This window comes from Prunus avium, chromosome 3, assembly GCF_965620075.1.
Source record: "Prunus avium chromosome 3, drPruAviu1.hap1.1, whole genome shotgun sequence".
In the NCBI taxonomy this organism is placed as follows: Eukaryota; Viridiplantae; Streptophyta; class Magnoliopsida; order Rosales; family Rosaceae; genus Prunus; species Prunus avium.
The window spans coordinates 38858703-38886046 of record NC_142286.1 but is presented as its reverse complement, the minus strand read 5'-3'; the positions used below and the strand labels follow the sequence as shown (position 1 = coordinate 38886046).

The 27344-nt window shown below is 37.6% G+C and overlaps 6 protein-coding genes across 7 annotated transcripts; 2 read left to right on the top strand and 4 right to left on the bottom strand.

Moving 5' to 3' along the window:
• Positions 1-1138: 1138 nt before the first annotated feature.
• PMZ (zinc finger (AN1-like) family protein) lies at positions 1139-2256 on the top strand. Its single transcript, XM_021957576.2, has 2 exons — positions 1139-1482; positions 1579-2256. Exons 1-2 carry the CDS (start codon positions 1378-1380, stop codon positions 2050-2052), a joined length of 579 nt encoding a protein of 192 aa, XP_021813268.1. The 5' UTR covers positions 1139-1377; the 3' UTR covers positions 2053-2256.
• A 79-nt stretch (positions 2257-2335) lies between these two features.
• On the bottom strand, positions 2336-5268 carry LOC110756063 (uncharacterized). Its single transcript, XM_021957477.2, has 7 exons — positions 5069-5268; positions 4505-4641; positions 3941-3990; positions 3354-3853; positions 3165-3245; positions 2810-2872; positions 2336-2717 (listed from the first exon to the last, which is right to left on the bottom strand). Exons 1-7 carry the CDS (start codon positions 5111-5113, stop codon positions 2658-2660), a joined length of 936 nt encoding a protein of 311 aa, XP_021813169.1. The 5' UTR covers positions 5114-5268; the 3' UTR covers positions 2336-2657.
• A 1056-nt stretch (positions 5269-6324) lies between these two features.
• On the bottom strand, positions 6325-8610 carry LOC110754713 (ferredoxin thioredoxin reductase catalytic beta chain family protein). The gene is made up of 6 exons (XM_021955853.2): positions 8299-8610; positions 7775-7887; positions 7335-7384; positions 7117-7188; positions 6623-6683; positions 6325-6459 (listed from the first exon to the last, which is right to left on the bottom strand). Exons 1-6 carry the CDS (start codon positions 8396-8398, stop codon positions 6415-6417), a joined length of 441 nt encoding a protein of 146 aa, XP_021811545.1. The 5' UTR covers positions 8399-8610; the 3' UTR covers positions 6325-6414.
• A 4343-nt stretch (positions 8611-12953) lies between these two features.
• Positions 12954-19708, bottom strand: CFM2 (CRM family member 2). Of its 2 annotated transcripts, none has more exons than XM_021965360.2 (13): positions 18978-19708; positions 17901-18420; positions 17688-17818; positions 17194-17499; positions 16952-17108; positions 16506-16798; positions 15984-16043; positions 15817-15873; positions 15144-15458; positions 14779-15036; positions 14453-14687; positions 14020-14150; positions 12954-13911 (listed from the first exon to the last, which is right to left on the bottom strand). In XM_021965360.2, the coding sequence occupies exons 1-13, from the start codon at positions 19656-19658 to the stop codon at positions 13687-13689; spliced, it is 3369 nt and encodes a 1122-aa protein (XP_021821052.2). In that variant the 5' UTR covers positions 19659-19708; the 3' UTR covers positions 12954-13686. The 2 variants fall into 2 exon arrangements, with proteins under 2 accessions (XP_021821052.2, XP_088106512.1); XM_088250386.1 differs by having other exon boundaries at positions 14453-14648.
• Positions 19709-20536: 828 nt separating this feature from the next.
• On the bottom strand, positions 20537-22913 carry LOC110754620 (Pyridoxamine 5'-phosphate oxidase family protein). The gene is made up of 6 exons (XM_021955751.2): positions 22627-22913; positions 22059-22094; positions 21455-21656; positions 21276-21354; positions 21050-21167; positions 20537-20857 (listed from the first exon to the last, which is right to left on the bottom strand). The coding sequence occupies exons 1-6, from the start codon at positions 22797-22799 to the stop codon at positions 20821-20823; spliced, it is 645 nt and encodes a 214-aa protein (XP_021811443.1). The 5' UTR covers positions 22800-22913; the 3' UTR covers positions 20537-20820.
• Positions 22914-24044: 1131 nt separating this feature from the next.
• On the top strand, positions 24045-25505 carry LOC110753334 (plant viral-response family protein (DUF716)). The gene has a single exon (XM_021954261.2). It carries the CDS (start codon positions 24310-24312, stop codon positions 25300-25302), a length of 993 nt encoding a protein of 330 aa, XP_021809953.1. The 5' UTR covers positions 24045-24309; the 3' UTR covers positions 25303-25505.
• The last annotated feature ends 1839 nt before the right edge of the window (positions 25506-27344 follow it).

Here is a 27344-nt window from a genome sequence, read left to right as displayed (position 1 = left end):
GTGGTTGTCACTGTCAGGCATCCAATAACTTAAGCTTGCATAATTGCCTGCATTAAGTAGGACCCGCCTTTTCCACACAGCAAACTATAACCGTGTCTTTTTGCTCTAATCTTTCATTAACATTCAATTACAGCATCCGGAGGGACCTTGGTGTTGGTGGCAGGCAGTCTACTTTGTATGTACTATATTGGACATGCAGAATGTTGATTCTTTCGCCTCTTTCTTGATATCATGCTGCATCCTGCATGCATATACATAGAATGATTATTTATACTTTGTGAAAGAAAGACCTTTACAAAGTGGCATGAGCCTTTTTGTTTGCTTATAATAGTGCATGGCATCCATCCTCCATGTCTATGTGTGGTCTATTATTTTGCTATAAGCTACAAGTTATTTGTGTTGTTTGTTTGTGGAAAATTGGGTAGAGATTGCATTGATTCTAGACTTTAGAAAACATAGACATATGGTACGAATATAATTTAGTTGAGAGAAAGCAAGGGACTTTTTGTGGGGTCTTGCTCTTGGCAAGTTTGTGGAGCAGGGAATTGGATTCTCATTTCTCAGCTGGAATTTGAAAAAAAGAGAGAAAAAGGGAGCACTTTTCTCCACCAATCTCCCTTTGACAAATGCCAGGACTTTGCATTATGCTTTAAACTAAATATATATAATAAATAATTGTCCTGCCCAATTCGTTCATGTTGATGCAAGTTTATATAAAATCTAGAGCTAGGATTTTCTCTAATTTTATGCCCTCATCTACAATAGGAATAGGATGTGCTTACTTCCAAATACTCCCACCACCACTAAAACTCATAATTTATGAACAGATGACTATGCCATTCGTGGCACCAAATCTATTTTCACAACAATGGATGGGCTTGGTTTAAGGGAGACCATGGTTTGGCTGTTTTGCTTTCGGACGGGCCTTGCTAAGTTTTGTAGGTGGGCTCTAGGTGTGGGCATCGGAGCCGCGGAACCGATGAACCGGACCGACTTGGGCTGAATTTGTTAGTCAGTGGGGCCTACCTCCTATATATTTGGTAGGATTTCGTAGGAAAATGGTTCGATAGGTGGACCCCTTTCGGTTTAGCGTGTGTGATGACGCGTACAACAAACTACAAATAAACTCGTCCGTTTATAAGGAGGAAGAAGAAGCATCTCGTGGAAACTAGGAAACATCCGCGTAGTAAATTAAAATCCTATCTGGGTTTGGCTTATGCCACAAGCCAACCCAGACCGACCACCCTCGCTCCCCTTCCCTTATAAATCAAACACAGAACAGAGGACAAGCCACCTTTGTTTATGCGTTTGTTTCGCCAAAAAAATTCGAACAACTGAAGATCAAAGATAATTCAAAGACATCAATCAAATTAAGACATGACAGGAGGAACCGAAGCTTTTCCGGATTTGGGAAGGCACTGCCAGCACTCCGATTGCCACCAGCTCGATTTCCTCCCTTTTCAATGCGACGGTTGCCATAAGGTAAACTTACCCAACAACAATTCACGTCATAAATCTTATGTGTTTATATAATTTCTGAAAATTTGGCATTTATATATATATATAATATATCTGTAGGTGTTTTGTGTTGAGCATCGGTCTTTCAAGTCCCACGAGTGCCCCAAATCTGATCACAACAGCAGAAGGGTGTTGGTCTGCGAAATCTGCTCCACCTCCATAGAAACCACCGACCGCGACGGAGAAAAAGACCAGAAGCTCTTGTTAGAGAAGCATCACAAGTCTGGAAATTGCGACCCAAGAATGAAGAAGAAACCCACGTGCCCGGTTAGGCGGTGCAAGGAGATCCTCACGTTTTCCAATACCAGCACGTGCAAAACTTGCCAGGTTAAGGTGTGCCTCAAGCACCGGTTCCCCGCCGACCATGTTTGCCGGAAGCAAACGACGCCTTCCTCATCGTTGTTGGTGGGTAATGGTGTGCGCTGGAACGAAAAGTTCATGGCTGCTTTTGCTTCAAGGAAAGGAAAAGAATGCGGGAAGAGCGAACGCGATTCCAAGTCTTCATCGACTGCGCCTTCTGTTAGAGCATATTAAGGGATAGCGTCATGGGTCGTCTGTTGTAAACGTCTGTTACTTTTTTTTAAAATGTAAAATCACAAGGAGGAGGGAGGGAATTCGAACTTGGATATGAATAATTCCAACTTGAGTTTTTATTAAACTCAATTGGAGGGAGAGGGGATTCGAACTTAAGAGATAATTTTACGATCCAGTAATCATCATAAATTTTACCAATTACAATTCATGGTTTGATCTAATTGAGAATATAATAAGCATTTTTTATCCTATTGAGAATATATACTCGTACAAAAACCAGACATTCACGTGCAATGTACAATATAACTGAAGATTAATGTGTATAATTCATACATTCATTTGCTCATGTCCTCTGTTTCTATCTATAAAATACAACAGTAAACACCTATTTTTCAAATCAACAAACACCTATGGAGGATAAATTATTCAAACTGATCAACCCCCTCTCAAACCTCAACTTCAACACAGGATTTCACTCAATTTCTTCCACTACATTTCTGACACAACAGGTGAAAGTACAAATGAAAGAAATGGCTCTTTAGATAGCAACAATGTTCTTTCCTTTTTTTCAATGGTATTTTACATTGCATCATTAGAAGTAGAGATTATGGTGGTTGCCGTTTCGTACGGGGCAAGAGAGCTAGAAGAATCTTTTTTCTTGGTCCCTGCAAATCAAGCAAGCCTTTGTGAGAAAAGTTCAATTTCATTTCCAATGAGCAGGTAGAGACAATGGATGCTAGAGGGAATGGACATATACCATTGGTATACCCAGCTCTTTGAGGTCCTTATCCCCCATCTGCTTCAAAGCAGTCATGTCAACCTGTAAATCAGATAATTAAGCATGAAAAAACACGAAGTTGAGAGAACCAAAAGAAAAAAAGAGAACCTATAAGTCACTTCTTCATTTATATTAGTATTCCTCATTGGATTAATCAGATTTCCACATTTAAAATACAGATAGTCAGTTGTGACATTCCTTTTTGTTTTGTTTTGTTTTATTTTTTTCTGGCGCTATCTCAGACATCAGATTACAATCAAATGAAGAAAAGCACACCTATATCAAAAATCACATTCCGCAATGTTTTTATAAGAATCAAGAGTGGGTAACTTACTTCTTCAGCCTGGAAAATAATGGCATATTTTCCCAAACCAAGTCTATGCAACAAGCCAGGAACAGTTGGAGGTTCATCCCCCTGTACAAATGCAAGACAAAGAGAGACAAACTCATTAAAGTCAACTGGCAATACTAAATCAGATTTCCCAAAAGGAAGCTAAAGTGTTGAATAGCCACAAAGGAGTACCATAAGTGAACTTTTCTGCATGCTGCCACTTGCTGGAGCAAATTGTGCAACTGACCTGGCAGCTTGAGGTGTAGCTTTCATTGTGAAAAGTAAGGAGTCTGTTGGCTGAGAACCACCAACCATACCATTTCTCAGGAACTGGCCAGATCTAGAGGCATCAACTGCCCTAAATGATGATGCTGGGCGCAGCTCATCAAAATTTCTTGGTGGGGATCTAGCTCTGAATCCATCCGTAGGTTGAGAAGAGTAGAAGTTCCTTCGTGAATTTACCTGGTATAAATCAGCTGAACTTTCACTGGGAGGAATTTTCATCATCACGCTACTTCCATTTGTTTCTGATTCGTGCTGCAGCATCTGATATCTCACCGATGGATGAACAGGTTTTGACAGCTTTACACGAGGGTCCATCCGCTTGCGCTCTTCAACAGCTCCACCAGTTTGCTTAAATAATCTTTTACGCAACAACTTCAATCTGAGGTCATTTCGACTGATTCGTGAATCTTCACTTGTTTTAATGGACCAGAGTCAATACAAAGAAACCGTATAAAGAACAAAAGGAGTTGGTAATATGAGATTAGATAATTTACCATGCAGTTGTTTGTCACCCCCACTCCATTTTCTACCATCTCCTCGTTGCCTGAAAATTGATATCGAACACATCATGACAGAACTAAAGACACATGCTACTGCCTCAAAAACCAATTCTCAAAATAGCATAAACACATTACTGCTATAATAAACAAATGATGATTTCTGCCAATTTTAGAAGCGCAGTTCTCCGGTTGGTTGCTAAACTAATTAAAAAAGAAAGGCGAAAATGAATATTTTTATGCTTTTCATATTATGCACCCAATTAAGGGACAAAAGACACCAGCCTGCTTCTATATTCCAATCCTTTGTGGTAAGGTTGCGATTTGACCATTCTCAAAATGAAAATGCTTCAAGAGCTAGTTTTGCAGTGGTGGTAGTTTGCACGGTAGAAGACATAAAAAAGATTTTGGGCATGGATAAGATGAGTTCATAGTAACAAAATGAAGGAACCAAACTATTGGAGAATCACATTCTCAATATAAAGTATCTGAAGAACTTCTCAAACAAGTAGTAAGCTGATAAGCCAAAGTTACAGAGATTAAAGAGACAGAGCAATGTACCGTTTGCCAGCAGAAAATGAAAGACCATGAGCATTACTCCCAAGTCTGTCTTCCATTGATCGCTTACTTCCAGAAACTAGCCCACTATAGCCATGCACTCTCGCAGAGTCTGATGCCGATCCTCCCCTCTCCACAACCTACAAAACATTTCCACTAATAAGTAAATAAAAACACACAAATCAACCCAAATTCGCCTTTAAATCGGTTCAGCCCAAGATATAGCCATTCAGCGAAGACCCACAACCCAAAAAATTCATCAAATTATCAAAGCAACCAAAAAAACAATTGGAGCATTCCACTGCACAAAAAATAGCTAAGTAATACGAGGAAATTCGAGCTCATGTCTTTTCGGAAACAGAACAAGAAAAAATAAAATTGAAACTGACAAAATAAACCTAGCTCCCTTTTGCAGCTGAATAATGTGAAAAATTATATAAAATTGAAGACAATAAGAAAAAAGAAGAAGAAACCCTTTTTCCCGTTTGTCACAGATTCAACGCAAGCAAACAACCGGTAATTGGTGCAGAAAACACAGAAAAAGTATGAAAGCAGGAAGCAAAGTACCTGACCAGAGCGACCAAGGGTGATGGTGACCCTGGGCTGCGACATGTCCGAAAGCAAAATGTGTAATTGAGGAAATTGATTTCAGAGATCTAAGAAGAAGAAGAAGATGAAAAAAAGACAAAGTAAAACCCTATCTATCCATCTCTATGTTTCGATTTGCAGAAAGGCATCCATGCGTGGCATTGCCATCTTACAGGTCAGTCCTTGTGAGGATTTCGCATGGTCAAGTCAACCTACTGGGCTGGGCCAACAGTCTACCACCTTTCAAGCCCACTTCTTTTAGAAATTACAGAATCGTATTTCAGGGCTGGGTCAATGGCCAAGTCGATGACCAAATGATCTCAGGTTCGAATCCTATGGCGCGCATGGCACGTTAGCAGTGTGTGTGAAAAAACTCCTTTCTTAATATCGCTTGTAATTTTTTCTTTTAAAAGTCCATGTCAATGAAAGCAAATGTGTCTAAACCAATTATAAAAAAAATTAAGAGACAGATTTGTTATTTACAATTTATAAAAGTTTCTTTTAAGCTTTGAAAGCAACCTCACATTTCCTGAATCGATGACCAATGGGTTTTGTCCAAGTGTGTCATGAACTTATCCAAAATATATCATTGAAATGTCGGTTGACACAAAAATTGGTGATCAATTAAAATTACATCAATGTTGGAGCTATGAGAATATGACAAGTCCAAGGGATAGTTTCATACTAGAACAAAGATCAGATATTCAAAAGATGAGCTTTTCTTATTAATCGTTTTATTAGTTCTTGAACTTAGACTCGATTTGCATTTGAGTCTCTCAATTTCCAAAATCGTTTTTATGGTCTTCAACTTCAATTTCATTAGAACAAATAGTCATGCTGTCAATTTTGTTAACTTTTATGTCAAATGCAGGGAAAAAATGGTATTTTTGTATCAAAATTGATTAAAATATGAATAAAAAATTAAAAAACTAAAAAATTAAAATTAAACTCTCTCCCCCTCTATCTCGACTTCTACTACCCCAAACTTGATTTTTCCTTTTTTTTTTGTTGGTTTTTTATTTGATTTGATTTTATTGTTATTTTAAATATATGAATTTTTATTCATTTTTTTGTTTTTAATATAAAAATACCATTTTGCCCCCTACATTTAACTGAAAAAGTTAACAAAATTGACGGCATGACCATTTGTCCTAACGAAAGTGAAGTTAAAGGACCACAGGAACGATTTTGGAAATTGAGGGACTCAAATGCAAATCGGGTCTAAGTTCAAAGACTAATAAAACGATTAACCCAATTTTTTTTTTCCTTTCACAAATACAGAAGTGGACTGTTTACACATACTTTTCAATACACACTAAAGCTTATTACATGTTTGCTGTTGATTCTCTGATCTCTTCCAAGGAGATGGTCTGCATTGCACAAGAGTTGTAGGGAAAACAAATTAGACTATAAAAATAACATGCAAGAACAGGAAGTACATAAGATTTCTCAAACCGCATTACGTAAAAGCTATTGTTTAGATTATCCCAACAAACTACAATTGATGAGCTAAAAGAAGAGTGCATAAGTTACCTGTTCCGGTCCAGCAAAATCATTGTCAGGAGTGAGAAAGAGCATGCAGTGGCACTCCTTCCTGCCAACACAATCTTACGGTTTTAAAATGATCCGGGTTTACATATACTTGAACTATTTGCATATAATGCTGGTTTGCAATAGTTCAGATGTCAAAGTTAAAATGAAATAAGCTTGAGATTCTTTAGCTGGATTTGAGCAGAATATTCGGATTAAGTACACATATACCCAACTTCAACAACAAAGAACAGTTTTTTGGCATTCCTAGGGTCATCTGGTTCCAACTTGCAACAAAACTATCTGCGCTTTAATGGAAATATCTGAACAGCATTTGTTCCTTACTATATTTTTATCCAGTAAGCAAATCTAACATGAACTCTATAGCCCATTTATCTTTGATTTCAATGTCTGAGTACCAAAATAATGAAATGGAAACTCTAATAAAATAACCTGATTGGTATACTACTTTCACAAAATAATGAAATGATATTTACCTCTCTCTCATAGGAACACATGGGCAGTTCCAAAAGCCTTGGCCAGCCTCGGCAGGTTTGTCATCATAATGCCTGCGACAAAATGAGGTCAGACTTGGAAAGCATGACATGATATGAACACGAAGCGATTTTGACACTAAGAACTGGTACGGAGTTTGAGGCATAGGACAGAGTAGGAACATCCTAGTGAAGAACAATATCAAAGAGCAGATGTTTACCGACAAGGGCAGAGTGGCGCTCCCAATGAATCTTTATGGTCTGCCAATCCCTGTTGAAATTGAAAGATCAGTTCAATTTACTTGGATAAATACACTTCAATCAAATGAAGAGATTAAAATGAAGGACCCAAGTATATATATATAATATCAGGATTCCAAATCCGTAAGGGATCTTTTTGTCCCAAATCAAACTTCTCTTGTGACATAAAAGAACATGAACTACAACAGAAAGATATTGAACTGAAGAACTATGCCTATGGGGATCATTTTGAGGGAATAGTTTAAAGATGTTTCATAATCTATAGGATCAAAGGGCTCGGGGTAATATGTTCTTTACGGTTCTAATCCATGGTGGAAGCTTATAAAGTTATCGGTTTTGAAGTAAATTTGAAGTATACAATGCTACACAAGTAAGGTCCAATGAGTAAATAAATACATACCTTGATAACAACAGAAGTCACTCCCTTATCCACGCAGAAGTATGTTCCAGACTTGCGAGCATACTGCTCAGAGAACTTCCTCATAATTTCAACAGACTTCTCTGATGGTTCCGCTGCCAGAACACAAAATTCATAGCATACATTAATCCAAAGTTCACATTTTAAAAACGAAAACACTATCAAAAGGGGGATGAAGATGCTTTGAAATGAAATGACACATATGACATCCTAATTTAAGCTGAAAATGTTCAAAATTTCCGGCCCCAAAAGCTCAAGTCTACTAATCAAGCAAGGTTTTTAATTTGGCATTGCATATATCACATTTTAAAGGTTTAAAACACTTGTAAAGAATCACTTAGAGCAACGCAAGCTTTCAGAAGCTCGAATATATTACATAAATACCAGGCAAGAACGTCAAATTGGGGCTACAATAATCTGAAAACCCACTAATTAAAAATGATAATACAACGAAAATATGAAAGAAAAAAAGAAGGGAAAAAAAAAGATGTTTCAGAATTGCGAACCTTGAGCTCGGATTACATGGCGGTGGGTGGAGCGTCTGAGAGGAGAAACGAAGGAGGAAATGCTGACGCCGAAGGACGGAGCTTGGAGTTGCAGAGTCATGGCCTGAGAGCGAGTGCGGAAGAGAGAACTGGTGTGTGAAATTAATAATTATTGGCCGTAATAATCTGTTTGTTTATATAATTTTGGGGGATTTAATTTGGATATTTTGGAATTTTATGAGATGGGTTTGGGAATTGGCATTGAATTGAATGAAGTTGAAGCAAAGCTGTGCCCGCCACTCGTTCGTTGTGAATATCGGTTAAGGAAAGACACCAACCACTCGGTCCGCTACCAATGAATCCATCTCTCCCTCCCTCCTTACTTATTAAAAGGCCTTGGGCCTGTTTTTGTCTAATCAGCCCAACCCATCCACGTATAGACCAAATTTTGACCCATATGATTTTTCTTTTCTTTTCAAATTGACCCAAATAATTGATTACAATCTTTATCTAAGCTTGATTTCCAGGTTGCTTGATTATGATGAATCCTATATAATTGAACCCCATTTGGTTTGCTTCAAATTTCAGGTTCAACTAGTGGAGGTTTTGATTGTAGTCCTCAAACCTAGTTAGTTTGTTCGAATTTGATCGGATTGAACTCTTCAACTTTAGCATACGAGTTAAGTGTGTTGAATTGCATATGTGGGTTATGTGAGCTAAGCAGATAGTGTGGATCGCCCCTTTATAGTCGAATTGGAATCCCCATTTCTCTAGGTTAGAGTAGTTTTTTTTTTGTCATTCGACAAAGAGGGGAGGAGGAAGTATTATATTTGGGTACCTGAAGAGTGTCTCCTACGTGAATCGAACTCGATTGCACTTGACAGGAGGGAGAGAATTTGGCTCACTTTTCCATTGCGGTGCCACCACATGTGTAGGTTAGAGTAGTTTAGACTCTCGCTTTATAGAAAAAGTTAAATATAATGTAGGCTCTATGTATATTTATAGATGGTGGATATCTTCTTAGTCGAAAAGTAGGAATGGTAATGATTCAGGGCCAAGCCAAAGATTAATAAATGAGGACCTAGCTATGAGTCTAGCATGATGCGTGACGGATTAGTTTGTGAACACATATTAGATTACTTGAATATCTATTTGTATTATGAATTCATGAGAAACGTAGAGACATATCCATATCATCTGCACTGCACTGTCTGAAATGAACTCTGAATCATGCATGCCGCCTTTAATTATTAAGATTCTGCACTATCATATCGCGAGATTGACAGCCTAATAAAAATGTCTTGCATTAATCAGCATCGAGTAGGTAGACTAGTAGCTATAGCCAGAAAGTACTTAACTAGGGCAAGACCGTTGATCGAGAAGAACAATATAAAAAATTGGCTCCACCACAAGCACTAGCTAGGGCAAAGGCCTAATTTCATGTGTGTGTGTGTTTGTGTAAATATGCAGCTTAATTACTTATCTGTACTGTCAAAAATAGGTGGAAAAAAGGTCATCAACTCAAACTTTTCAGTTTTCACAGAGAGAACTCAAAACATTTCAGTTTTCACAGCAAGAACTCAAAACTTTTCAGTTTTCACTGCAAGAACTCAAACTAGCTAATCAGCTCCCCCAATGGGTCATGGGAATTATGTACTCCAATCTCCATCATCTGTATATGGTAAAGCCCACATCATACAGACAAAATGTACCCAACATCATACGTATAATTTGGCAAAACTCTCAGCTGCAATAGGTGGACTGAAGAACACAAGTAATTATTATCTATTTTCCCAGTCTCAATACATGTACTTTGCACAGAATCCCACTGGAGAAAGATCTCATTGACAAAATGAACAATTATGACATAGCATTGCTAAGCTGAACACGTATATTAAATTAAATTAGTTTCTTTTTGCTACAAATTAAGAGCAAATATATATATACACTTCCATTTTGAAAATACTTTGAGCTATGCTAATCAACCAATTAAAAATACGGTCCAAATATATATATATATATACAGACCTCAAATTACAAAGTTACATGTATATATGGTGAAAGGGTAATGTATTGATCTTTTTTAATTCACATATATGAAAATCCCTTTGTACGAACCCTAACACAGATCCTGTAGATCTAAACTGGAAAAGGAAAATCAAGTAGAACCAGTACTTCACATATATAATCTAGAATCGATTTCTTCAGCAGTTACAAGTACAACACAAACAATAGTTCTGATAATTTAAACAAGATAATCCATACACACACACACACACACACACACACACACACACACACACACTCGGAGAACAAAAGAGTTTCTTACCAAATATAGTGACTTGAGTCTAACATAAACTATAACAACAAAACCAGGAAAGACAGAGCCTTTATGTAGCTAACAAGATCTAAAGTGTACATGAAATAAATCTAAGGAACAAGTTGCCAAACCAAAAGAAGTTGAAAATTTGAGATTTGCTTTGATTCAACACTAGCAAATCGTCGTCGGACCAAGATGCTTGATTCCCCCAAAGCGCAAAGACTTGCAATAACTCTTTGAACTTTATTAAGGAGAGAGATCGAGATTCTTCACTCGCAACCAAGGAGAGCGAGAAAGCTAGCTGATTAGCTATAGCTAAGCTAAGCTAGGGTTGTCTTTCTGCTGGGCGCTTGAAAATCATGGTGATAAAATTTTCTTTTCGTTGGGTCGCTTCTTTTTCTTCTTCTTCTTCTTTGGTGGTGATATTAATGAGAATAATGACACTTTGGGTGTGGGTTTTGTGGGGTGGTTGGAGTTGGAGGTGATGAAGCAGCAGCAGAGGGTGGTTTGGGAGCAATGATGGTGAAAAAGAAGGTAAGAGGAGGACATGATGATTGCTGTTGGGCTCTGGCGTTGAAAGAAAGGCAAAGCCTAAATATCTAGGTTTTTTGTGCCCCTCTCTTTCTCTTTCTTTCTCTCTGACATGTTAGAAAGAGAGAGAGAGAGAGAGAGTGCGTGTGACGGTGTGAGTGATGATGACATTCATTCATGAAGCCCAACACTCCACAATAAAATAGGGTTTTGAGGCAGACAGACATGGCTAGCCTCATCTGAAAACTCCCATTTTTATCTCTTTAATTTGGGGCCACTCCACAACTACTAACTCATAATTAATGCAGCTTTATTATCCAAAATAAATATATCTTAACAAATAGACTAGATTTTGGCAAAGTATAATTTGCTTAGGTAAGCTCATGAGCTCTAGCCCAAATACTATTATAATAAAATGAAAAAGTGATAAGTTTCTAGTTCCAAAAAGTGAATTTGAAAAAAGCTTGATTTTGCACAAAATAATGATAGGTAATGCCTGGTTAATGTGTTAATGTTGAGATTTGGATTTAATTATAAAGCACAAAGTTCTTGAGTAGCTACTACTCGCACCGCCATGAAATGTATGTGATCAGATTGTTCTTCACATTATAATTTTCACATGGTCAATGTTGAAAAATCTGTTTATTAATAATGCGATGGAGACAATCCGACCAACAAAAAAAAGTGATTGAGACACAAATGAAATTTTGAAAAATATACAGAATATTTAGAAGATGAAAACGTTTTGAGCTCAATATTTCATGCGTACAAATTAATTATTTTTTAAAAACTTTTAAAAATAAATTATTTGTACAAGGGAAGTTGAAGAATGAGGGAGATGCTCGAATTATAGAACTTAAAATGAAGTTAAGAGCGGATGTGCTCCTTACTCTGTATCCGAGTCAAATTCCCCTTCTTGTAGTTTAAATTAGTTTAAAGTTGATTATCGGTTGTATTTTTTACCACTAGAGAGTTAGAAAAGAGAAAGTTGAACAACAGAACATGGAAATGGAATCTATAGTTTCCAGAATTGGATTGGATCCCAGCAGCAGCAGCAGGGTAGCATATTCGGCCAAATTTGAGTGTCTTCCCCACCTGGATATCATATTCAGGCTAAACTAAAAGCTAAAATGCAAAAGTTGAAAAATCCAGTTTAAAGAGAAAGTTGGTTTAGGGTACCCAGTTGATTATCGGTTGTATTTTTTACCACTAGAGAGTTAGAAAAGAGAAAGTTGAACAACAGAACATGGAAATGGAATCTATAGTTTCCAGAATTGGATTGGATCCCAGCAGCAGCAGCAGGGTAGCATATTCGGCCAAATTTGAGTGTCTTCCCCACCTGGATATCATATTCAGGCTAAACTAAAAGCTAAAATGCAAAAGTTGAAAAATCCAGTTTAAAAACGATTCAAATAATCTTCGATTGTTCTGGACCTTAGGTTAGCATTTGAAGCCACTTAACTTTGACTGGTTACTGGTGTTTGCCTACCCACCACGATTACATTTACATAGGTAATTCGTTTTTACCTCTTCCAAGCAAATGTGTAATGGAGATTAGGCAATTATATATATATATATATATATATATATATATATATATATATTCTTTTTTGGGTTAATTCTTTCTTAGATTTAATTCAAGATGTGAGACAAGGTAAGTAAATGAGTTCTGAATTTCTTATATTTTTAAATACAAATTATAGTTTAAATTACAAGAAAAATGAAAATTTTCACACGCACACTACTAAGATGTCACGAAAGCTCAAACCTAAAACAACTAATCTGCAAATGTAGGGCATTTTTCACTGAGTACACTCATTGGCAATGAGTTAAAAGATTAAGATTAATAAGTGAATGTGAATAACCAAAAAAAGAGAAGAGAAAAGTCAACAGAAAGGAAAAAAAGGGTTAGAACATTCTACAACGACGACAAAAGAACAAAACGCATGTTTCGGCAATGGTGGGCCCTGTAGGGTTATGTCGGTCCAAATAAAGGGTGAGGGGTCCACACGAGCGAAATTAGATGAGCAGTCCTTGTCGTATAGTAACTCCAGGGATGATGAAATCAGGAGTTTTTAGCTTCTGAGTCCTCCATGTGCTATTTAGCTTAACTAGAGTACAAGCTAGCATTTACAACACCTTTACGTTCACCTTTTTCGTTCTCTCTTTGTTCCTTTCTTTTTTCATGTAAGTTTACAATTGTTTCCAAAAATTCACAGATACAGAGGGTGGATTCTGAATTTACAATTTGATTTGATTAAACCAGCTCTTTGCATTTCCTTTCCGGCCATTGGATTTGGATGTCAACATAGTGCGTGCATTCTCTCTTCTTGCAGCAAACAATCAATCAATCTATATACAAAGGGTACCATCCATCAATTTACCATTCCAAAGATTTCATCTCCACAATTCCTGGATTTTGAGATACCAAAAGAGGAGCTTCCGGATATTTTCACACTTTTGGATGATCATCACATCAATCTGTGTGCATGCTTCCTTTCTACAGTAGACACTGATCAAGGGAAAAGATGATACCGGTGGTACCTTGTGGCGCAAGCTCAGATTCCAACCTGAGCTGTTTGCGTTGCATCTTCGTTTCCGGGAGATTTAAAACCACACTCAAGTCTTATTGCTGCCAGTAGTTCAGGAGACACAGCACCCTGTGTAGAAACCTTCTTCCCCGTGTTGCTTGCTTTCCTATCATTATCTCCTGCAGCACCCCAACCCCTGTAAAGTATAACTTTGCTAGGCTCCTGGGAGACTAGAACTCCACCCGTTGCTTGCTATGAGAGAGTGTGTGTGTGAGAGAGAGAGAGAGATTCAGTCAATTTATAATGCAAGTGAAAAGGGGGGGAAAGAGAAGTAGGAGGTACTTGGGCGGGCATGCATACCTCCAGTTTCAAAACCACTTCCCTGACTGAAGTTCCTTTTGCTCTGCCTTTGACGTTCACTATGGCAAGAGGATGCTTCTCAAAGTGAGCCTTGATTGTCTTCGCCACTCCACTTACAATATTGTTCCTTCCTAAAAGCAATAACAGAAACAAACTATTTAGAACTAATTCAAGCACATAAGCATAAGCCTATATACAATTGCAGTGGAAAAACATAAGGTTCCAAACTTCTGTTGTTAAATTTAACTTACACTAACTACTAATGTTTGCACTAATTCAAGCATTTTCATAATAGAAAAGGAGATAACCGGGAACCAAAAAGTTTAAGCACTAGCAAGAGCTGGAATTTTCTTACCAAATAAACAACCATTTTAGGAAATGAATGATTAACAAGAAGAGAAAAACTGGAAAAGAAAAATGGAAATAACATTACCAACTGCAAGCACAGGGCGTTTTTTCATCTTGAGGGCTTGCTTTCGCAGAAGAAGCCTCTCCCCGTTGGAAAGATGCACAGATTTCGAGGGCCTCTCTTTAAAATCCTTTCTTACCATTACTGGGACTGACGGTTCAGATTCACTATTGCCAAATCTACCTGATGAGTCCTTGGCCTCAATCTCAGAAACACGATGCTGTTTGTCAACAGTTGCAGAACTGTTCAGACCATTTGACTGAAACCCCATAAATCATACAACATAATAAGTTTATAAAAAAGGATCAAGAATATAAACACGCATAGGACTTCATGATAATTGATATTACCATAGCATCTTCTGGGAAAAATGTAGAGATTGAGACTCCCTCTTCTCCATTTACATCCTTGAACAAATTTGCATGAGTTTCATTTGTAACCGGTTCACTTGAAGAGACTGGCTCAACTTCACCATTTTCATCCTCACAACAGATCGAAGAGAAAGTAATCACCTTATCCTGTTGTGTGGCTAACTGACCGTTCACTATAGTACCCATTCCATCATTCAATTTCATGGGAGTCACATGAGCTTCTTGTTTGCCTCTACCCTTGAAAAATAAAACATGCACTATTTCAGATATCACTCCTGCAGGCTGCAGAAGATACTGAGGTACTAAATATAAACATGCATAGGAGTTCATGAAATTGATATTACCATAACATCTTCAGGGAAACATGTAGAGACGAAGTCTCCAACTTCTCCATTTGTATCCTTGAGAAAATTTGCATGTGTTTCATTTGTAACTGATTCATTTGAAGGTCCTGGCTCAACTTTACCAATTTCATCCTCCTCATTTGTAACTGATTCATTTGAAGATCCGGGCTCGAATTTACCAATTTCATCCTCATCCCATGTCGAAGAGAAACTAATCACCTCATCCTGTTGTGTGGCTAAATGACCGTTCACAACAGCACCCATTCCATCATTCAGATTCACAGGAGTCACATGAGCTTCTTGTTTGTCTCTAGCCTTGAACGATATAACATACACTATTTCAGATGTTACTTATGAAGAAGATACTAGGGAGATAATAAATACATATTATATAGAATGAAAACCAAGTCTGACATATTAGCATAGTCTTTACATCAACATTCTTTTCATGGCAAACAGGTTTTACAGAATGAGAGAGAAAACATGTTTAAGTTCAGTATCTGATGTTAAACATTCTTCTGATTGAACAATATTTGCCTCCTCTCTGACCTCATTTATATAAAAACTGTTAACTTTACTTCCTTTTATAACTTTTTTTAGTACAAGCAATTGGGGGAAGGGGGTTTACACAAATATTCATTGAAGAAGTACATAGAAACATGAGATAGCTCACCAATTCATTTCTTGATTCACCAACCAACTGCATATTGTCCGCTTCCTTGTCTTTAACCTGGTTCAAGAAAACATTGCATAATTTGCCTCACTTTGAATGGGCACAGACGGCATAGAATTTTGAAAGAAAAGGATAAAACAGAAATATAGAAACCCAGGACAACTCACCAACAGAAGCTTCAATTCGTCTATGTTTTGGTTAAGCCTCAAAACATGAAGTTTCAACGACTGCACGTCAAAGCAGGAAACAAACAGAAAGGAATCAGATGATGAAGTAGAGATGACATTGGGGCAAATATAAATGGGAAATAGACAAATAAATATCTCCATAGTTTTTCCTCAAAACAAACAAGTCTATATTGTGCCAAGATCCTTGTCATAATGGACTTTACATGCCAGTGAAACTAGAAGCTTCATTTGACGGGTCTACTGTATACTTTTATAACACAATTCTAACCAAAAGGCGAACCTTTATCATCAGTTTTCAGGGTAGATCAACTCCTATGTTTAAGTATTTAACGTGAAAACAGTGGAATTAGATCACTTAGTCATTAATCCAGTCTCTTTGGGGCAGGTGCTATGAAATTTATGTTATGTTCCTTTATTTTTTTCAGTGTTTTCAGTTGCAGGGCAGGTTGATGATGACAAATAGCTTAAATGCAAGTGAGCAGATGGGCAAGCCAATTTTACCTCACGACGCTGTGCCTCGATAGAACGCTTCATTGCTTCTCTTTTATTCAGAAGAGTCTGAGGTCTCAAAGAAGCAGGCCTGCTGTAATTTTTTCCACGATACACAATGATTGCATAACCCTTACTCACTCTCTCCACTGCCACTAGTATCCCGCCACTTTCTGCCTCTAAGGTTTGTGCTACTTGCTGAACAGCTTCAATGCTTTTCTCATTACATATTATCTTAACGAGTTCCCTATACTTCCAATGAAGATGCATGTTTTCGATTGTTCCATCAAAGACTCCTCGTCTACCTGAGAATTAAAATTGAAGACTTATCAGAACTACTTCTAAAGGAACTAGATATTTTGATGGATTTTCAATATGACCTATAATTTAATTCAAAAGGAGGAAATAATCAGGTAACAAGTAACAACTAGTGAGTTCAAGAGAGAAGTATAACTCACCCATCAGTAGGAACGGCTTCATTCTCAAGCCAACCTTCCTTAGCATATATCTTTCTTCTTTAGTTATACCTTCCTTATCTATTTCAGGTTGTTGGGGGATAGCTGCATTCTCCAGCTCTGCTAGAAGTTTTTCTGCCTTTGCTTTCTTTTCTAAAGCCTGTTCATTACAGATAGGTCATTTGCAACACAAAAAACAGCTGAACCAGAATTCACCAAACTATAGCATCTCAACAAAACCATACCATGGACAATTTAATGCTAGTCCTATTGACAACCACCTCAGCAGACTTTAGCTTTCGTTTTGCAGATGGAAGGCCCATTTTATGATCATTGGTCCATTCATGTTTATTTTCTGGTTCAGTCCTGGGTTCAAGCTCCTGTCTAGTTGTAACTGAGGTACCACGCTCTGCAATCTGTTTCTCAGCATGTATTGCATACTTCCTCCGCTCTTCTATGGCAGAAGAAACTGCAGGCGGCAGAAAATCCTTTCCCCTATACAAAACTATAAATTCCCTGTCCCGAGCAAGCAGAGTTCCTCCAGTCAGCCTCTGCAACAGAGTACATTTCATTAAAGGTAGCAATAACCACAGAGTTTTAAAATGAAAATATCAAAAATTACAGAAGAAGTCCTAGCTATCTCAATTTGAACGTAAATCGACAGGATTAACAAGCCATGATGTATTCTAGTAATAAAAAATAGGTAGCATTGAAGAGATATTCCCAGCTTATTTTCAACCTTTAATTCTTCAGCCATAATCTCGGTATTAGTGTTCTGTACCCCTCTTTTAACAGCTATTTTGGCAATCTCACATTTTTCCCAGAGTTTGACAATGGAAGAGGCCAAACCTTGAAGATTTCTATTTCTGCCTGTAAAAAAGGGAAGAAAAAAAATATAGTAACTAAACACTGGCCAGAAAACAAGAGTTGTAAGAACATAAGCCAAACTCACCCAATACAAAATGGCATGGTAAGGGTCGGCCGAGTCTCCTGATTGTGGTCATTTCATCATCTGTTAGTTTAGGTTTCAGACCATAAGGAAGAAGGCGGAATGGTTTCCTGTATCCAGGAACAATGGCCGGTAGAAGGTCAGCATCAACGGGAAGAGGTTCATAACCCCACCAATCAGTAAACCGTGGACCCAGTCCTTCTAACATGTGGTCAGCTTCTTCAGTAAGTTGTGCCTCTCCTGGAAGTTGAAACCGAACTCTATCTTGCAATCCAACACCTTTCACTAACATTGGTTGAGCTCTTTCATTGGTTGTACTTGGTATTATAGCAGAGTTTACTTCATTTGAGATCTCATTTATTCCATCATTGATGTGTGCATCAGGCAGTGCATTATGGGAAGTGTCAATTGTCGAATCTTCATCAACTTTATCACGCAAAAAGTAAGGATACTTATAGTTCACCCCCCTATACAAAACTATCTTACTTCCAGATCTCCAAACAACCAGCCCTCCAGTTTTTCTCTGAGAATGTTAGAACAATACCAAAATCAGGCCACTGCACACCCTAGAGAGATGTAGTCGACATTACCAAATGGATAATTCAACAAGCTGGATGCTTTTGTACTATGTTCATATAAAGAATGAAAATCCAATTAAGTCTTAATACAATGTCAAGTGACTCAAATCTATAACAAGTGATAACGCATTGCAATTCAAAAACCAAAACCTGTTGGAAATTTTAATTAAAAATACTCCTACAACCTCATATAAATTCAGTGAATTAAATAATACCCAAAACACCGCAATCATACACCATAGTAAATACAAGCAAACATGCTTAAAATAACCCCTGTACAAACTAACAGATGCGGAAAAACAACTTTATCAGATTTCCAAAATTTATCATTACACATGACAATAATGTCAGATTTTTCTCCACTTACAAAAATTAAAGATTTTAGTAAAACACTTGACAGAATTCAAAAAGATACGAAATGGAATTTTGAAACAAATGTACAGGAATTTAAACATAATAACAATCCCAAACTCACATAAATTCAGTGAAAATGGAGCCTAACCTCCAACATATCATGAGTCCTCTTCATGTTCATCCTGCACAAATCCTCACACACAATCTTCACAACCTCGGACCCCCGCCAGTTCTCGTGAATCCCATTCACAATCCCTTCAGTGATCCCAGCCTTGCCAATCTTCAGCTTCTTCCTCAGCCCAATCCCAACTGTCGTCAGCCTCCTCAACTCTCCCTTCCCCAAACTCAGCTCCGCCAATGTCGGCACCCTCTCCTCTTTCTTCCCCGTCTTCTCCAATTCCTTCTGCTTCTTCACCTCTCGCCTCACCTCATGAAACCTCGCAATAGCTCTGCCCGTGCCTGGTTCCGGGACTGGGTTTTCAGGCGTGCTCCAGCTTGAGTCAAGCGTGTGCCCGACCCGGTATTTCGGCAATCTCTGCGGCAGAGGAACAAAGATTTCTCCGGCGGACTTCGTATCGGGTTGGGGTTGGGGTTTTTGGTTATTCTCGGTGAATCCAAGACTTCGGAGCTTCTCGGCGATGCGTTGAATGGCGGACTTGGGGGCAAGGGTTTTAGTGTCGGTGGTGGAGCTCCGGATTGCGAATTTGGAAGGTCTAGGATTTTGGGAGGGAAGGGTTTTAGGGAAGGAAAATAAGGGAGAGAGGGATTGGTCCGTTCGGGGTTTTGGCGGGAATGGATAAGCGGGAATGTGAGTTAGAGGAAGCAACATTTCATGGGAGTAGAAGAAGAAGATGAAGAAAGCTCTGAGCTTCTGAGTCTGACTGTTAACGAGCCAATTGTTCTAACGACTATATCTATCCTTAATCACGTGACTCGCGCATGACCTCCTTCACCAAATAAAATTGAGACCATCCGATCTGCCTTTAAAAAAATATATAAAAAAAAAGGGACCATCTGATCAAATAAATAAATAAAAAGAAAAGGAAAAATTGAGACTGATTGATTATCAAAAAATATTGAGCCATGAACCAAGGTTGTTGGTGTGAGTGGTTCAGCACTCTCATTCCTTAAGAGAGGTCAGGGGTTTGATCCCTGCTCTTGTATGGAGTCACCACTTCAGCCAGCACTTTACCCCTTACGGGCCGATCCGGTGTGAGAGGAGATTAGTATGTGTTGTGGTTAAGGCTTAAATGTGTCACCCATAGTTGGGGCCCATCCAGAACCACCTCGGTTCAGACCAAAAAAACATATTGAGCCATGATTCCATAAATCTAATCCAAATGATTTTTCTTCATCTTTCTTAAGTGTTAAGTTTGTAGTCAAAACGGTAAAACATAGTTTTAAACTTGAGTTGGGTCAATTCGTTAAGGTAATGTAACAGGGCATTTACATCGAGTTTCAATTTTGTTTTTCGTAGATTAGAGTAAGTTAGAGTAATTTATAATAGGGTGTTGTTAAACGAAATCCAAAATAATGTTCCAATCACAGTACAAATTTAACAGCACCCTTTAGAATATTAACTTGTAAAAAAGACCTATTTTTTAAAACTTCGGAATCTCTTCACAACCTTCTTCTCGTAACCAAATAAACATACAATCTGATAGGAATAAGTGAACTACGCCTTTTACAAGGCACTGAAAACATCTCTGAGAATACATACCGGTCCATTCCATTGTGTGTATCAACCACAAATTATTGTTACAAACAGCATGCTAATTTACATTTTCGGCTTATACCACAGAAAGAAAAATTACAGTCCCCTTGTACAAACAAATCATTATGATTGGACGGCACACTTACTTGTGTGACGATTTATAGAAATTACATGGACTATATACAATTACAATTGTGTTTTCTGATTTACAATAGAATCATTATGCACAATTTAAATGCAGATCCAGCTCATAAACATGCAAGAGGGAGAATCACAGTTAGATGAGAAATCCCAGAATGAAGGCGTATTCTGTCCTGTAGATGACAGAGACACATTTTCAGGAAGCAGAAAACCAAACAGAAACTTAAAATCCGCATTTGAGAAAAGAAAGTAAATTTATTTATTCAAATATGATAACATGAGACTACATTAAATTTTGGGTACTTTTTTTTTTTTCTTCTATGTATCAGCTATATCAAACATGGTGTTGCTACTTTGACACTCACGTTTGGGTGTGAAGGTATTGATCCACTGTGAGAGGTTTTGGACCACCAAACCAATCAATCAAAAAGATATTCTCAATGTCTAATTTGAAGAACTCGAAGTTGTGATTCTTGGGCCAATCTGTTCACCATCCAACATAAATAAAAATCTCTTTAGTTGGTGAGCAAAATATGAACAATGAAATTATGAAACAACTGCAGGTGGTATGTGAAATCTTTGTGTAATTACCCTTCATCTCTGGATGCTTTGAGAACAAGGCATTCTTAGCAAACTCTGTTTCTTTGGAATCTTTATCAGCAATCTTCAACTAAGCAAAACCAAACGTTCCAGGTTAGTCAAAATTAACGTGATTCCTAGTTTCCCTCGGGATAGCATGGATCAAAAATAAACTTGCTGTTGCAACACACCTTTCCTGTAAGTGTAATCTTTGCACAAGTGGGGTTCTCAGGGTCTGTCTTCCCACAGGTTCCAATAGGATGTTCACTAACTGTCAACGAAGCCCTCTGGTCTTTCAGTGCATTTCTTGCAGTGGGATCCAGAGTTGTCAAGTAGAAGTATGGGATACCCCTACCTTTTCCAGGTTCTCCATCGCTAAACGAGACCACATTCCTGCATTGTTTTTTTATTATTATTTTGACCTTCATATACAAGGGCTTCAGCCAAACATGGAGCATTATTTGGAGGAAAAGGCAAAATGAATGAATCTATCAAAATTAGAATCAGAGTGAAGAAAATGGCAATATGCATTACAAGCGCACTCTCCTGTCAGTGATCTTTATGGAAACACTTTCCTCCTAAGGGGCAGAAATAAGAAACAAAGAAACGAAACAAAATTTTCATGTCATGCCTCAAGCCAACCCAGCAAAATACTTTTCGTTTGGGGCTGATCTTGCAATTAGCACTAGGTATTATATCTGAAGACAGCAGTTGAAACTTGAAACACAAGCAGCTAATATACGAGGAAGTAACGCAAGAATATAGATAAGAATTATAAGCAATAGAAAAACTTACCCAAAGGGTGCTCCTCCCAATTCGCTTGAGATTGTACTGCAAAAACAAAATGATAAGTGAGCTTCAATATATCACAAAAACACAAGTCAATATTTTTCAAGCAAGATTGACAAGCAATTGGGACTTGTAATAAACAATTGAACAGTTATCAGATTTCTATTTGACATTTGTATTATGAAGAATGAAACTTGTTTAGATCATATTGATTCAATGGTGTTCTGTTAAATTTCAGGAGCAGAAAAGTTCCTTCCTTTCTTTCCTTCACATAATTTGGGTTGACTTATTCATAAATTATCCATGTTCCTATAGCACCCAATTGCAGCATCAATTCCTTCCTTCATTAACACACATAAACTAAATTGCAAGAAATTATAGCAATCACATAGCCAAATAAGATCATATTTCCGGTTAATTGGAAACCAAAGAATGAAAAAAAAAACATATAATATAATCGACCCAGAAGCCAGTTATTGTAGCAAAACTGAGCCCCCAATTTAACTTAAAGCATTTCTTCATACGATAATATAGACCAATAGCAGAGAGAGAGAGAGAGAGAGAGAGATTATACTTTAAGACACCCCAGGAATTCTGAGAGACCAACCAACGAGCAGTGGCAGCAGCATTTTCCGGGTCGGGTTTCTTCAGTGAGAGTAGCCGTCCGTGTACAGGTCCTTGGATACCCAACAGGACAGAAACCAAGTAGATTGCATAAACAAAGTGAACAAGACCTTTGATCTTCATGGCACTGTTGTGTTTTCGTCCTTGTTTTTGTGTGTAGAGGGGAAAGAAGGAGATATGTATTTATACACAAAATCTACAGGCTGATGACGGGTCCAACTACCAGTTCCCGTTGTGTGCTTTCTTGCAGCTTAACTCAAAAGCCATGAGGGGAGGTTATATCTTCTGCAAGCGGGTCTAGGATTTCTTTTTTCTTCTAACAAATCATACAACCTAAGAATAATCGATCAAAATAGGTTTTTTTTTTTTTATATAACCTAAGATATGTTTAATTGCATACACACATTTTCTTATATAAGAAAAAAAAAAATAGCAATATACTCCTATTCTACCATGATTTTCCACTTATGTCACAATTCCTGGTAGTAGATCATTTTCGTTAATATTGGTTATTAACTTTCACATATATGGTTTAACAATTTTCATTTTTTAGTTATGTGTGGTTTAAATTTTTCCTTTTTCGGGTTTAAAATTCATAGAAAATATTCGTTGTAATTTACTTTGTACTACCATGAGAAATACAAATATTTTAGTTTATTTTTCTGACGCTTGTGACACTCCTAGCTAAGAAATAAATTTTGGTTTTACAAAATACAAGAAGGGAAATATGGAAATAAATCTTTTACAAAATTAAAAGGAAAGAAAGAAGAGGAAGTTGCAGACATGACTAAAGAGTTCGCATGCACTGAATTGCAGCCTCTTGGGGAGATCGACAAGGGATGGGTCCCCCAGCATGGGTTTGGGCCTATCTGTTTATCAGTTTTATTGCGGATAATGCCTCTATCTTCTCCGGCCCACCTTTTTTTTTTCAATTTTGTTCTCTTTTCTTTCATATTTCACATGAATTGTCCAGGTGGAGCTTGTACAACACTCACACGTCACAAGTCACAAGGCTCACAACGATAACTGAAAAACCCAAAAAAAAAGAAAGAAAGTTGTGCTAGCGAAAGTTGTCTGCGTGTGGGATCGTATTCAACCTTCGATAATTGTAGGATGCATCATGCATGGGGTCACTATTCGTAACATTACTGAAACGAAAGATGAGAAGAAAGACAAACAGATGTGGGTTACGCCAGTTACTCAAAGATAATGTTTCAATCCTTTTTATTCGAGTTCGATTCTTCTCTCGATACAGTTGAATAGTTTAGAATATCGTTTTATTCAAAAAGAGAGAGACGAATTTAGTAAGTCCATATGGAGAAGAACCCGTTTGATAAAAAAAGGGCTCTATAAGCTGGGCTTTGATTGGGTCCAATAATGAATGCAGCCTGGTAGTTGCCCACCTGAGAGGCGGGTCTGAGGTTCGCGGAAGCAGAATGCGAATAAGCAGCCAACCGAAAAGTCAGCGGTGTGCTACAATTGTCAGCGGAAATAACAACGATACAAACCCAGAGTCTGACATGACGCATACCAACAAGACCATCTCAGAAAACGAAACCCTCCATTGGAGGCCTTCAAGATCTCTTCCTCTGTAACTGAGAAGAAGAAAAGAAGAAGAAGACGAAGATCAAGAATGGGGTTTCTCACTTTTGCAGCAGCAGGCTGCGGCCTTATTCTGATGGGTGCATACGAAGCCATTTCTACCTCAATCCAAATCCCAGACCAAGATTCAACTCCGTCGTCACCTCCATCTTCACAATCCTCAAATTCAAGAACGCAGACGAGCATCCAATCTCGCACGTCGTCGATTTATTATCTCGCTGCCTCTGTCATCTCGTTACTTTTCGTTCTAAATTCTTTGGTTTCATTCTTTGACGCAAACGACGCGAGTGACCGAGTCGGCTCAGCCCTCCAATTGCAAGTGATGGCAATCGCCTCGCTCTTCTTGCTCTACGCAATCACGGGTCTCCTGGTAAACTTCACAAATTCCACTTTGCCTTGTTCGTTGCTCAGTTTGGTTGGTCTTTTCGCTTTCATTGAAGAATTTTTACTGTTTTACCTTCGAAAAAAAGACACTAGTGGGATTGAAAATCGGTACTTTGATATGTTGCTTGTGCCAATTGCGGTTTGTATATTCTCCACAATGCTTGAATTCAACAACCCAAAATCGAATTACCCCAAATTGGCTCGTGGGGTTGGGTTACTTCTGCAAGGAACTTGGTTTTTGCAAATGGGTATTTCTTTGTACACCAATTTGATAGCTCACGGGTGTTCTTTGCACGAAAAGAGCAGAGGGAATTACACAGTGAGGTGTAAGGGGCACCCTGAATATCACAGGGCTAGAGCCATTGTCACACTTCAGTTCAATTGCCACCTTGCTCTTCTAGTGGTTTTGGTTGTGGGAGTGTACTCAATTATTGGTAAGAAAACTGGAGGCAGGGGTGATGTTTCAAGCTATAAGCCGCTTGGCGCCGAAACGCATCAATTTGGTAATCAGAGCCAGTTTACTTTGGATTCTGAAGATGATGATGTTGATGAAGAGATTAAAGAAGAAAGAAACTTGGCAATACAGAAGGCCGGTGAAGTCGAATTGGGGATGAATGGTTATGGTTCTCACAACAAGTGAGGTATATTTTACCAATTTTGATACTGTGAATGTAAAACTCCTATTTTTATCTCTTTCAGTTTACCACTGGTATAAAAGTGACCTGGGATACACTCTTCTTCTGGTTTTCAGTTATGTAGATTTGATTTTAGTTCATGTGATACATTATGTTGCTCTTCAAACTTTTTCAGTTTTTGTTTAATTTGATTACTCTGTGTTTGTGATTTGGTTCCTAAGTTCAGTTTTTGTTCATTTCTTTGGGTCGACATACGAGCACTACTTTGCTTCTTCTGTCCCAAATAGGATATATGAAAAATTGAAAGAAGAGTTGTGTGCTATACAGGGAAGAAGATTTGTGTATTTATTGATATCTTTGGTGTTTAAGCTGGAAGATCATACAAGAGCAGGTTGGATTTTGAACTTCCATTATAACCTAAACAAGTTTCCCACTTCCTAATTCTGTAAGAAACTCCACTGCTTGCTTGAATGATTTTCTTTATTTGGGAGGGGAGGAGACAAGCGTTTGACACTCAACATAGAAGACAACAAGCAACTTACTTTTTAAATAGCCAATGCGGTCATACATATTGGAAAAGTATGTTCGGCCTAAGACCAGTTGTCTCAAGTTCAAAATCCCCAGTTCAAAATCCCTAGGCACTGGCGTGCGTTATTGCAAACATACATACTTGGCACCAAGATGAATTTGAAGGCAATGCATGCTTTGTATATATAAATCAATTGACTGTGGTTGCAGTTGTAGAACTAAAATGAACAAGGTATAAGGCACTGCCCTATATGTGTGGGCTGGCTTGAATACTTTCTCCCAAATTGAAGTAATTCCCACAATAGAAATCCTTTGTGCAGGATGCCCCGTACAGAGCCTGAATAATTCCAAAAACGTGCTTCTTATTAGACAAAAAATGAAAAGGCATTTTGAAATGATACCAAATACCACTTTTTTCGTTTTAATAAAATATCATTTTATATTAAAATCTTCATTTCTATTATACTAAATATGATCAAACGGCTGACAGTGGTTTATAGATGTCTCTCGTTATTTTATCACTATAATTTGGATATCTAGAGCCATTGTAAGGCCAGCAATGGCCTTGGCCCCCCACCCCCACCGATTTTTCTCATTGCAGTGATATGTATATGTGCTATAGTTAACATGTTTGGAAAGAAAGTTGTATAATTTTGCTTATGGCCCCTCATCTATGCTCTGTAATTAGACTAGACACCATTCATGTCTTGTGTGTGTTGCAGTAAAGTACTTGCACTAATTACTGAAAAAATAAGCAGCCGATTTAGTTCATCAATATAATTGAGGCTCTCCTATAGTTTAGACTATCGCTTGTATTAAAAAATATTAGACATATTCTTAACACAAAAAATATAAATAAACCCTATACCATTTAATTTCTATAAACAAACCCAAAAAACACCCAAAAAATAACTGGCTCTATTTAATTTAATTTTAATTATTAAATTACTTTGATGCCTATTGAGTGTTTTGGGTTTTTTTATATGAGGTTTTGGGGTTAGGCTTGTTTTAAGAAATAGATTTCAGTTTTGTAATTTATAAGAAGTTAAAAGCCTCTTTGTTATGTTGTAAATGAGTTTTGGGTGTGTTTCTAAAGTCCATTTCATATAGGAAATTTTTATAATTTGGGCCCCTATATTATGTATAATAGTGAATCTCCCAAAATATTAATAATAAGAGGCTCCAAAAAAAAAAACGTGGTGCTTTTAATCGTATCACTTATTTAATTTTGAATATTAATATATTTATTATTCATGTGTTTTATTTTAATATTACTTATTATTCTTGTGTTTTATATTGTGGCCTCCTCAAACATAAAATTCTGGCTCGGCCAAAGTAGTCCACTATGATATTACCTCCATCATTTCCGGGATACTATGTGCCTCCATTTTCCATATGGTAGTTCATTATTTCCTGTACGAAATTAACTTTGACGAGAAAATTAACACCATTTTTATGTGTTTCTTCTCGAACCTCTAAGACTAGGCTTTAGTGTAAAGAGTCCAAGTCATATGTAATT

What these genes read in the sequence shown, in the direction of transcription:
- PMZ (XM_021957576.2), top strand. Translation starts at nt 1,378, where the DNA reads ATGACAGGAGGAACCGAAGCTTTTCCGGATTTGGGAAGGCACTGCCAG. An exon ending in AATGCGACGGTTGCCATAAG is followed by an intron (nt 1,483 to 1,578) that starts GTAAACTTACCC and finishes ATATATCTGTAG; the next exon opens with GTGTTTTGTGTTGAGCATCG.
- CFM2 (XM_021965360.2), bottom strand. Translation starts at nt 19,658, where the DNA reads ATGTTGCTTCCTCTAACTCACATTCCCGCTTATCCATTCCCGCCAAAA. An exon ending in TTTTCCCAGAAGATGCTATG is followed by an intron (nt 14,688 to 14,778) that starts GTAATATCAATT and finishes ATGGGGTTTCAG; the next exon opens with TCAAATGGTCTGAACAGTTC. An exon ending in AAGTGGTTTTGAAACTGGAG is followed by an intron (nt 13,912 to 14,019) that starts GTATGCATGCCC and finishes ACTCTCTCATAG; the next exon opens with CAAGCAACGGGTGGAGTTCT.
- LOC110756063 (XM_021957477.2), bottom strand. Translation starts at nt 5,113, where the DNA reads ATGTCGCAGCCCAGGGTCACCATCACCCTTGGTCGCTCTGGTCAG. An exon ending in TCATTTTCTGCTGGCAAACG is followed by an intron (nt 3,991 to 4,504) that starts GTACATTGCTCT and finishes ATCAATTTTCAG; the next exon opens with GCAACGAGGAGATGGTAGAA. An exon ending in AAGAGCTGGGTATACCAATG is followed by an intron (nt 2,718 to 2,809) that starts GTATATGTCCAT and finishes CTTGATTTGCAG; the next exon opens with GGACCAAGAAAAAAGATTCT.
- LOC110753334 (XM_021954261.2), top strand. Translation starts at nt 24,310, where the DNA reads ATGGGGTTTCTCACTTTTGCAGCAGCAGGCTGCGGCCTTATTCTGATG.
- LOC110754713 (XM_021955853.2), bottom strand. Translation starts at nt 8,398, where the DNA reads ATGACTCTGCAACTCCAAGCTCCGTCCTTCGGCGTCAGCATTTCCTCC. An exon ending in TGACTTCTGTTGTTATCAAG is followed by an intron (nt 7,385 to 7,774) that starts GTATGTATTTAT and finishes CAATTTCAACAG; the next exon opens with GGATTGGCAGACCATAAAGA. An exon ending in GCGCCACTCTGCCCTTGTCG is followed by an intron (nt 7,189 to 7,334) that starts GTAAACATCTGC and finishes ATTTTGTCGCAG; the next exon opens with GCATTATGATGACAAACCTG.
- LOC110754620 (XM_021955751.2), bottom strand. Translation starts at nt 22,799, where the DNA reads ATGAAGATCAAAGGTCTTGTTCACTTTGTTTATGCAATCTACTTGGTT. An exon ending in AAAGCATCCAGAGATGAAGG is followed by an intron (nt 21,168 to 21,275) that starts GTAATTACACAA and finishes GATGGTGAACAG; the next exon opens with ATTGGCCCAAGAATCACAAC. An exon ending in CAATACCTTCACACCCAAAC is followed by an intron (nt 20,858 to 21,049) that starts GTGAGTGTCAAA and finishes TGTCATCTACAG; the next exon opens with GACAGAATACGCCTTCATTC.